At 30.9% G+C, this 10,794-nt stretch overlaps 2 protein-coding genes across 3 annotated transcripts; one reads left to right on the forward strand and one right to left on the reverse strand.

Annotated features, from left to right (window-relative positions):
* Nucleotides 1-2,944: 2,944 nt before the first annotated feature.
* On the forward strand, nucleotides 2,945-4,758 carry LOC109797668 (uncharacterized). The gene is made up of 4 exons (XM_020357777.3): nucleotides 2,945-3,343; nucleotides 3,430-3,491; nucleotides 3,607-3,668; nucleotides 3,953-4,758. The coding sequence occupies exons 1-4, from the start codon at nucleotides 3,196-3,198 to the stop codon at nucleotides 4,407-4,409; spliced, it is 729 nt and encodes a 242-aa protein (XP_020213366.1). The 5' UTR covers nucleotides 2,945-3,195; the 3' UTR covers nucleotides 4,410-4,758.
* A 2,664-nt stretch (nucleotides 4,759-7,422) lies between these two features.
* LOC109797618 (putative disease resistance protein RGA4) lies at nucleotides 7,423-10,434 on the reverse strand. 2 transcript variants are annotated; one of them, XM_029270960.2, is made up of 2 exons: nucleotides 10,044-10,275; nucleotides 7,423-9,903 (listed from the first exon to the last, which is right to left on the reverse strand). In XM_029270960.2, the coding sequence occupies exons 1-2, from the start codon at nucleotides 10,127-10,129 to the stop codon at nucleotides 7,752-7,754; spliced, it is 2,238 nt and encodes a 745-aa protein (XP_029126793.1). In that variant the 5' UTR covers nucleotides 10,130-10,275; the 3' UTR covers nucleotides 7,423-7,751. The 2 variants fall into 2 exon arrangements, with proteins under 2 accessions (XP_029126793.1, XP_020213306.1); XM_020357717.3 differs by having other exon boundaries at nucleotides 7,423-10,434.
* Between the last annotated feature and the right edge of the window lie 360 nt (nucleotides 10,435-10,794).

Consider the following 10,794-nt stretch of genomic DNA (forward strand, 5'->3'; position numbering starts at 1 on the left):
TTTTAATATATGATTAATTGCATGTTTTGGTTTGTAATTGCATGATTTAAGGTCCCTGTGGGCTTAAGGTTTATGGTTTAGGGAAATCCTAAGGGAGCATATTATGATAGTTGTATGAAGATACTTATTAATATATGTAAATTGCATTTTTTGGAATGTTAATTATGTGTTTTAGAATATTTTAACCGATTGAATTGTGAGTTTTGATGAATTGGTGTATGTCTCGTAACTTAGGTTTCTAATATTTTTGATATGGCATGGACACCACTTGAGACATGTTAGGCATCGTCAAGGTCGAGAGCAAAGATTGTTCTCAAGGTCTCTCACGTTGGGCATGGAATGACCCTCATCAGGCGTGAAAGCTCCAAAAGCTTCCTATGATGCTTCCACTGAGTGTGAGATGACTAACGTCGGGCATGATCTAGACAAAGACCAAAATGAGTCTCTAGATGACTCGTGCTAGGCATGGGGTATGTGCTGCTGGGCATCATCCTACTTGCAAATCTTTTGTTGTTCTTCTATTGATTTCCGTGTTGTAACTCCTATATTACGATTTGATGTGAATGTGAATTGACAATTTTATTAACACTAATTTAGGAGTTTGCTTCATGTTATTAAATTTGAGAATTTTGGTTTTAATTCCTTTATAATTTCATTATTTTCATTAAGTTTGATTTTATATTAACAATTTTATTATCTCTACTTGTATGGATTAAGTTCATTTATTTTATAGTAGTTTAATTTTATATTATTTATATGTTATGATATGTGGGATAAGGGGTGTCACAACGATACAATAATTTTTTTAAAATTCATAAAAAAAATTAACTTTTTTTTTTTTGTATTCAAGCAATGAAAGTTTTTCTTCTTTAAACCACATGCTAAAAATAAAATTATCTACTAATAATATTATATCTTATTGGTACAATGAAACTTGTTTACAAAGTACAATATACACAATTAATTATTTTTTAATTTCATCAATTTCCAAACTAAACCAAGCACATTACATTAGGTAATTATAAGTAGCTAACCAATATTAAATACTTCCTCTGTTTTTTTATTATTAATTATTATAAGCAATAAATATATTTTTTAATATAAGAGAATTTTAACTATTTTTTATATCATTTATAATAATATTTTCTAAAATATATCTATTTAATGTATGACTTTTTAATTATATTACTTATTTTAACATTTATAACAAAAATAATTTTAAAAAATATTATAAAACTAATTAATTTTAATACAAACAATTAATTTCTTTTATATATGTGAAATATATAGTATATTTTTTATTTAATGGGAGGAGTGAGTTGTTTCCGGTCACTTTAAAAGCCCTCGCATAAATGAATTCAAACTATTTAATTTGGTTGGCCAACTAATTGCTTTAAAAATTTAGTTGCAAGTGGGCGTTTGGAAAGTCTGAGGCAAACAGACATGGGAAGTAAATTCCAACATCCACCAACCCTTTCATTTATGCATTCATGGATGGAACCTCCATGGAAGTTAGCACCACAAACAATAATGATGCTATTTGCAAGACCAAACTTTTTAACTCATGGCAATCCTAGTCCATAAATGAAAATAAAGAAGTTAATAATTTTTTTAAGAGTACTTACTAGTGAAAAAATGTCATATCACGTTAATGTTTTTACATTTTTTTGTTAAATAATTGAGGTAAAATGTCATGCAGCGACATTTTTGTAATTTAAGAAAATATTGTTACATATCGAATGATTTGGTATAGTGGTGGTCGCCATTGGAAAGCTGCATGAAAGGTCAGTGGCAGGTTTGATAATTACAGTGGAGGATCTAATATTTACATTGACGAATCTATAGGACAGTTGTTGTTGACGATGGTGCAGTTGTGTTTTGGCATAATCATATTGTACTTATTAATTATTTAACAATCAATATAGAATTATCTAACTTTCTAAATTGGTTGAATCTATATGTAAACTTGATATAACTAATTAAAATGTATATTTTCTTAGAAACATTCAATATTTATTATTATTAAATAAGTTTAAAGAGCATTCTCATCATTCAATAAGCTTAAAATATTTCTTTAAAAATTTTATTTGTCTATACAATTCAAACTCATGTAAATCAAATTAATGAGTTTTATAAAAGTTTTAAAGTAATTATTTCTTTAATTCTTAAAAAAGTAAAATTATGGTTATTTATATAATGAAATATACCTTAAATTAAACATTTGAATGAATTACTTATAATTTTAATTATTCATTTTGTATCGTTAAAGTTAGTTAAAAATTAAATTTGTCTAAAACTAGTAAATAACATTTTTATGTTAGTTTGTACAATTTATTGTTGTTTTCATTTATTTATCATTTTTATATGAAATTTATTACTTGAGTGTGATGTTTTGACTAATATTATTAGATTTAATTTGATTTTAATCAAAATATTATTTATTGTTTATTTTCATGAATTAAAATAAAACAAAAAAAGACAATTTTCGGGTAAAAAAGTTATTGTGTTGATAATATACAAGTCACGTAAGATTCAAAAGAAAAGTCTTTATATATTTTAGAATTCAAATAAATAATTTTGAAATAATACTATTATATAAAAATCATTACCACATCTACCAAAACATTTGTTTTTGAACATATAAGAAATAAGAGATTAAAAATTGGAAATAATTATATATTTATCAATACATATCTTTACAGCAAACACACTTAAAACAGCTTGCTTTACTTAATGTGAAACTTAAGTAATAATGTCAATAAGTAAATTTAAAATGCTAAATATTAAAAAAAAACTGAAAAGAAAATATTACAATAAGAAAAATAAAAACGACCGGTTGAGTTTTTAATACATCGGTTAAAAAGACAAGAAATGAAAGATAGTGAAAAATAAGGAATCGTTCAAAGTCCCCAACGGTCGAATTTGTTTCAAACAACACGAACGTGAATGTGATGCTTCATACGTTACATAATTAGTCCTAGTTAACTACACTATACAAACCCACACTTTCTTGTGTTTTCTAAGTTTTCTTTTGCATCAAATTCTTGACTACGAACAAGAACACATTTTGGGATTGAAAGCTTCACAATTGCAACAAATTTGAAATTTCCACCGTCTCTTTTCCGTTTTATTTTGCATTTCCGATTCATCTCTGACCCTATTTTTTGGTTTTAACTTGTCAGATTGTTGGCGAAGATGGAACCGGACAACATTGACTGGGACAACATCGATTCTACGTTCGTGCAAGATGACACCTACGAGAACTTCGACGCGCCTATGTGGGTTGATCTCTCTGCTTTTGACGAGTCTCTTGTTGATGATGAAGCCTGGTTTTGCACTCACGGTGAGCCTCTCTTCAAGGGTTTAGATGGAATTTGATTTATTGCTTTTTTTAATTTCTGTGTTTTTGAGTTTCTCTTCCTCTCGCAGGTTGTAAGCATCCCAAAACTGCTGAGGATTTTCTTAAACCTACCGCCACACGCAATTCCAAGGTTGCAATCTTAATTTTTGTTTCTTGTATTTAAATTAATAATTGAATTTCTTAATTTGTAGATTATTATTTTAAGGCGATGAATTTATTTTCTTTTTCTTTGTTTTATCGAGCAGGCGAAGCTATTAAGATTTCCATCCATTTCTGAAATTCTCCCCTTTAGGGACAGACACAGAAGGTATGCTAGTTTATTGGAATGCTATGATTGTCGTTGGCACAATGAGTTTCTACTTTCTAGTTTAAATCCTTGCTATTTAAAAGCAGTGAATTTTTCTAAAATGTCACTGATTTGGTGCTTGAAATGAAGTATAGGTCAAGAACCTATACAAAATCTAAAATCATCGTTCTTAGATGAAGTACAGACTAGAGAAACTTGAAGGCCTTAAGACAGATTGTATTGTAGCTAAAAAAAAATGCGAATGGTTACTTATATTTTTTAATGTTTGTGACTTTGTGTGTCAGGGAAAATTCTTCAACTGTGGAAAGTTCTAAAGCCAAGTCTAGGGAGAGGCCTAGTTGTTCAGGAAACTTTTATGAAGACAGTGAGAATAGAAATCCGAACTTTTCAGGTCCACTTCCCAGTGGTAGGACCAACAAGTTGAAGAAGCCGTTGATGAAGACAAACGGGCCCAATCCAAAACAGTTGGATGGTCCAGTGGAGTGTGGTGCGAAAAGTAACCGAAAATCTCAGCTGAAGAGTACTTTCTCCGCACAAAATTTGTTGGGTGGCAGAGAGATTCTGAGTCAGATCAGCGGGTTATGCTCTGAATTGAAGAGGCTAGCAAGAGGGAAGAAAGGGACAAGTGAGAAAGTTGCAAGTTCAAGTGGTTGGGTGTCAGAAGAAGTGAAGGAAAGTATGGTGCACAAGGAAAGGGTACCTCTGCTTGTGGTCAAGAAATCAAGGGAAGGACACTCTTGATGATGGAACATGAAACATGATCAAGTAACCAAGTTGATTGTATCTGAATTTTGATCCCCATATACAGGATTTTGACAGTGAAATGGTGCTATAATCATGCATTTCAATTGGATTTTCAGAGTTGGTTTAATAAAAAAAGTTCGTGCCCGGACCAAGAAGAGTTTGGCCTAGTCTTTCTTTTTGTTGGAGCCGAGGGAAAGTACATGATTTATGACAAGAAAATATTAATTTGATCATTTATATCTTCTAACTTATGCTTCTGTTTCGAGAGGGATTTATTCTAAGGATTGTGTTTGATGCTCATACTCTCGTTGTCAACTATTTGAATGGATGGTTCTTTGATTTTTCATGTTTTCTCACTTTGGAAATCACACGTCGGCACATATACAATTTTATTATTCATCAAAATTACAGCGACTATGTTAAGATTTGAACTTAAGTTTCTATATATATATATATACACATTAATCTAATGCCACTTATTCACAAAAAAATAAAAATATAATACCACTTGAAATTGAAATATATATTATTATAGTTGTAAGAAATTGATAAATACGTAATTATTTATTTCTTAATTTTTATTTATAATTTGATTACATATTATATTTAATAAATATGGTATTTAATGTTGTTGTACAATCAATTTTAATTATAATATATTAATAATTGAGATACTTATTAAATGTAATATATTCATTTAATTTATTAAATGTAATATATGTCGTTTGAACCTATGACTTTTTTATATGATAAATATTACAAAATTTAATGTATATTAATATATTAAAATTACATTTTTATTATTTTAAAAGAAATAATCTATATAAGTTATATTTTAAAATAGAAAATGCACATATACACTAATATCTATACTATTAATTAAAAATGATATTCTTTTTCGGTGTAAAACAAATTTTAGGCTAATTTTTATCTAGAAGTACCGCTAACTGCTTTCTTTTTCATTATTATTTTTTATTCTTTCTTTTTTCCTATTTCAACATATTCAATTTTCAAATCTATTATCATTTAAGTAATCATTCATAATCTTTTCACTTTAATTTTTTTATTTTTAAACAGAGAGGTACAAATGTCTCATTTTTCCTCTAGTTAATATAATATAAATATTATAAATATATAAGTATAGTTTAAAAAAGTAACTTTGTGGCACACTTTTTCTTTAGTTAAAATAATGCGTGCTTTTACTTTATTCTTATTGTGTTTTACTTATTTAATATACAACTAGTTATTTTTAGATACTGCTATAAAAAGAATGTGATATGGTTTTTATTGTTGTTTAAGTTGAGAAATTACCAACAAGGTGTGGATAACCTTCACAAAATTATAATAATAAAAAAAAAAAGTTGATTTTACTTGTATACTGAATGTACACTGTAGTGTTGACAACGAATGGTAGCAAATCAGGTTGGTATAATGTGGACCCTGATGAAGCATATGCTGGCATGAGTCGATTTTGTCAAGTGTCTGTGCAATCATCTTCCATTAATCAACACTATTTTCACTTTGTCAGCCACCTATTATTTTCGTATATTATATTCATGAAGTTTCTAATCAGTAACAGAAAGTATGAGTAATGAGATCAGTCTCATTGTCTCTCATTTCGTGCCATATACATTATATTTGCTTACTTCCAATGTAAATGAATAAATATCTTAAATGAGGCAGATTTTTCTTTGTTCCAGTTCTTGATTCATGTCTCATAAAATGTGCCCATGATGCTCCTCATATCATTTGAGAATGCAGGTATATTTACTTCTGTTTTTCAGAATATATCTATAGGCTGTATATTACTGCATGGGCTTTGGATCCTGCATCATATAGGTTATAAGTGCACAGTGGTAATCCTAGATGAGAAATCTACTATGTTATGCTGGTGCTTGAATTTTATACAAATTGAAACTACTGGTTTTTTCATTTATGGTTTTCAATTTCACAATTTACTTTGTAATATTTGCAGTCTTCACTTTAAAGGATCAATGGACCATAATCCTAATGCATGTGGCATGTGTGTGTAAGCCAAACTTCATCAGTGTTTTAAGAGACTTCAATACTACACTTTAAAGTTTGCATATTAGTCGTGCTTGTAGAGCTTCCACAACCAGAGCAACTGTGATTATTTGGATCATAGTCACTATCCTAACACCAATGTTAAGATGAATTTGCTTCAAATTGATTTACAAGAGTAGTAATACTAAAATGGAATATGCATATATATATTCTTCGTTTTCCTCTATTAGGAGCTTCAGCAAACCTTGAAGGATGGAAGAAAAATAAAAGTACATGAAGTTATGGTTTACTAATTCTTACTACCAGCAATGCTTTTACTTTGTTATGTACTTTTGGGTTGATATATTTATTATGCTTATAATTTCCATTTTTACTTCTCTCTTTTTTCTATGTTTCTTGTATTAGCATTCAGGGTCATAATGGGACAAATTGCTGCCTCTACTCTCTTCAGGGGACAAATCCAAATTTCTACCCAATGCTATCCGGAGTCCAGATTATTAAATTATTCTTTCCTGTCATTATTATTATAAGATATAATTTTAAAAAAATTTGAGGTCCTTCTTATAAGATATTTTATAACTTTTATAAAATATTAATCTTACTTTTTTTTTTTTTTTTTTTTACCATCATTAAACATTGTAAATATGTATATTTCTTGTTGTTGAATAATAAGAAAAAAATAGAGAAATAAATGTTATTTCACTCACTTATTGAACTCTCCCGTTGTTTTACAAATTTTATTAGTATTAGCATATAAATTTTGATATCAAATAATGTCTTCACTTCTCCTATGACAGTTATAAGTAAAAAAGTTAAAATTGCATCGTGATACTTTTTTTATAGAATTAACTAAAAGAACTCCTTATATTAGTTTGTGTAATTCTTTTATAAATGTCTTATAATAAAGACATGAGAAAGTTCGATCTAATTATCACCTGAATATGAGTATAAATGGAATATGTGAAGATGTGCTTGCCTATCAATATAAATGAAAGAAAAAATCACAATTAAAATTACAAAAAAATAAGCAAATATTGTAGTGTTGCATGCACAATCATGGAGGTTGTAAATTAAAATGCCTTTCCTAGAAACTCAAATTTACTTTCACAAAAGAAAAAGTTGAAGATAAAAGATAATAAGGAAAGAGCCTAAACCAAACAAATGATCCAAGTGCAATTTGACGCGAACCATATTAAGAGTATACACGAAGAGTTCAAAACATATTGAGAGAACGATCAAGAGCAACAATCTACACAATAAATAGAAGAAGGGCTTCATCGCTTATCTGTTTCATTTAAAGCATTCTTCTACGTCTTACTCTTCCTCTAGTTCTTCAATTTCAAGGCGTTTGATATGTGATATTTTGGGCCAATACTCTCCAACACGGGGCTGACATTTTCTACATAATGCAGGACAACCTTCAATCTCTAAAATTTCAAGTGCGGTGAGGTGATGGAAGTTATCCGGAAGAGATGACAACTCTAGACAGTATGATATACCAAATATTTTCAGATTAGTCAGGCTTGTCAGCCACTCTGGAAGCATCTCAAGATTTCTGCAATCTTCAATTGACAAGGTCTGTAAAGAGTTGGCAGTTTTTTGAAGCCATTGAGGCAAGGCCGTCAACTGTGGTAAACCAGATAATATAACATATATTAACTTCAACTTTGGGCTTTGTTCTTCATGGTGGTTCTTCCACAGTTCCAAGTCCAAATTACCACACTTTTCGACAAGCAAAGTTTCTAATTCAGGAAAATTTTCAACATCCAGTGGCAAAGACTTCAGACCCTGACATTCAGAAACATTCAATGATTTAAGAGCAGGGAATTTCACCCCTCCAAAGATAAACTCTAGATTTGGGCTTGAATGAATAGACAGAATAGCAAGTGAGCTCAAGTTGGCAATCTCATTATCGGGCAAAACAAATTGCCTTGTGGTTATCGCCAAGTGCCGAAGACTGATCATTTTTTTTAGTCCTATGGGCAATGCTTCTAGCTTTGTGCATCCATCAAATTTCAACACTTGCAAATGTTGGAGCTTGCAAATAGAATTAGGGAGTCTCTTAATATTTTGATTATAACTAATGTTGAAATATCGCAAGTGTTTCAACTTAGCAATGCTATAAGGCAAAGTCTCACATGTTGAATCACTTAAATCCAAAAATCGCAAGTATTTGAACTTTGAGACACAAGTATTTACTAAAGTTTCACTGTAGACTCCTGTTGTTCCATCTGGAATTAGTATGGTTCTCATAGCTACTGACTTTGTTTTGAATAAATTGTCAAGTAAATCGTTTTTAGCAAAAGATAAATGTCGAACATTCTCAGGAATATTTTGAAAGTGGGAATTTATATGTAGACACTCATCTTTTGCAACTAACAAAGCAAGATCATGCACCAAATCATGTATTTTAAATGCATATACATTGCCACCATCTGCAAAGTCTTGAAGAAAAGATCTTGATAGTAGTTCATATATATACTGATTGCCAACATCTTCTAGTGTCCTATTTTTTTTCGGTGATATTAGGAGTCCAAGTGCCCCCCAAAGTGAAGTTACCTCAAAATTAGTGAAATCATAATCCTTTGGATAAAGGGAAAACAGTGCAAAACATTGCCTCAAATACGAAGGCATGAGATCATAACTCAATTTAAGTGCAGGTAAAATGTCACCTCTATTTTGTGGCAAATTCCAAATTTCATTTTCTCTCACATATTCCCACTCTTCTACCTCAAATTTCAAGAATAGTAAACTCCCTAATGTTCTCACAGCTAATGGAACTCCTCCACATCTTTTCACAATTTCTCTCCCAATATTTACCAAATGAGGATATTTTTTCTCTTCTTCTTCCTTAAACGCCCATTTGACAAATAGAGACAATGAGTCTTCTGGAGAAAGACCTTCTAAAATGTGAGAAGGAACGGTACCCATCATGGAAGCAATTATCTGACTACGTGTAGTCACTAGAATTTTACTTCCTGCAGCACCGACTTGTATTAAATTCCTCAACTCAACCCATTTAACACGGTCTTCATTCCACACATCATCTAAGACGAGAAGGAATCTTTGACCGGCAAGTTTGTTTCTCAACTGATTTTGCAATTGCTCCAGATCCAACGTGTTTAAATTTTGTTGGAGAGGAGGAGCATTAGCAGGAGCTAAATCATTGGAAGAATTAATGATTTTGATAATCAGTTGCTTAATATCAAAGTCATCAGAAACACACACCCACATCTTCAATGGGAAACACTCATCTATCCTCTTATCATTGAACACAAACTTTGCAAGTGTGGTCTTTCCCAAACCTCCCATCCCCACTATGGGGATAACAGAAAGACTTTTATGATCATCGTTGGGATTCTGCTCCATCAAAAGCTGTATGATCTCTCCTTTTTCATGTTCCCTTCCAATGACATCTGAATCAGTCACATGGGAGTGTGTCATCTCTCTCCTATGCACAACACGCCTATCAACATGAATTATTTGAAGATCAAACTTATGCCTGTCAGCTGCAACCTTGTCAAGCCTCTTGCTGACATCTTTAATTTGTTGAGCCATCCTATAACGAATAACAAGTGGATTAGAGTTTGAGAAGAAGTGAGCTACCTTGTCTTTGGTGGTACCATGAGCTTTGACCACTTGCTTTCGAAGTGTTTCACACTCAAACTCGTCCAGCAAGTCTTCAGCATCATAGAAGACACGTTTGATCTGCCTCAGCCATTCCTGCAGCTCATGGTTGTGCTCCTGCTTTTGGTCAGCATCTAACAGCACAGCCTTCACTAATGAGAGAGTTTCTTTAAACTCTTTGAGATGATCGTATACACCCAGCACTTGAGAAGCTTCTTCAAAAGCCCGAGAAGCGAGCTTTGCTATGAGTGACTCCACAATGCTGAAGAGGAATGACTCAGCCATAGATCTCAGAAACCCAAACACCAGAGATCGGAAAGCAAAACAGTAGTTGTTGCCAAGTCAACTTTGTGCAGAATCACTTAATTAATGTCTCATGTCACCAGCGTGTTATTAATTTATAATATTGAAATATTAAATATTTTTCCTCCACTTGAAAACATGGCTGGCATCCGCTAACAATATTTTGATAGCCAATAAGAAAAGCAAGAGACAAAAGAAATACCAAATAATTTTGTCTTACACTTTAAAACCATCAGCTAAGGTGGTGGAATTGGGCCTATGAGAAATCATACCCTATAATGATATTTTTCATATTGTATATTTTGGAGGGAAGAAAAATGAGAAATCATGATAGAAATGTAATAATAGTTTAATTACATTAAATTATACCAGTTAAAAAAAAATACTTCGTACTTCAATGAAAAAATAAAATAATATTTTTATAAAA

The sequence above is a fragment of the Cajanus cajan genome, chromosome 6, assembly GCF_000230855.2.
Source record: "Cajanus cajan strain Asha chromosome 6, NIPB_CcT2T_4, whole genome shotgun sequence".
In the NCBI taxonomy this organism is placed as follows: Eukaryota; Viridiplantae; Streptophyta; class Magnoliopsida; order Fabales; family Fabaceae; genus Cajanus; species Cajanus cajan.

What these genes read in the sequence shown, in the direction of transcription:
- LOC109797668 (XM_020357777.3), top strand. Translation starts at nt 3,196, where the DNA reads ATGGAACCGGACAACATTGACTGGGACAACATCGATTCTACGTTCGTG. An exon ending in CCGCCACACGCAATTCCAAG is followed by an intron (nt 3,492 to 3,606) that starts GTTGCAATCTTA and finishes TTTATCGAGCAG; the next exon opens with GCGAAGCTATTAAGATTTCC. An exon ending in TTTAGGGACAGACACAGAAG is followed by an intron (nt 3,669 to 3,952) that starts GTATGCTAGTTT and finishes TTTGTGTGTCAG; the next exon opens with GGAAAATTCTTCAACTGTGG.
- LOC109797618 (XM_020357717.3), bottom strand. Translation starts at nt 10,349, where the DNA reads ATGGCTGAGTCATTCCTCTTCAGCATTGTGGAGTCACTCATAGCAAAG.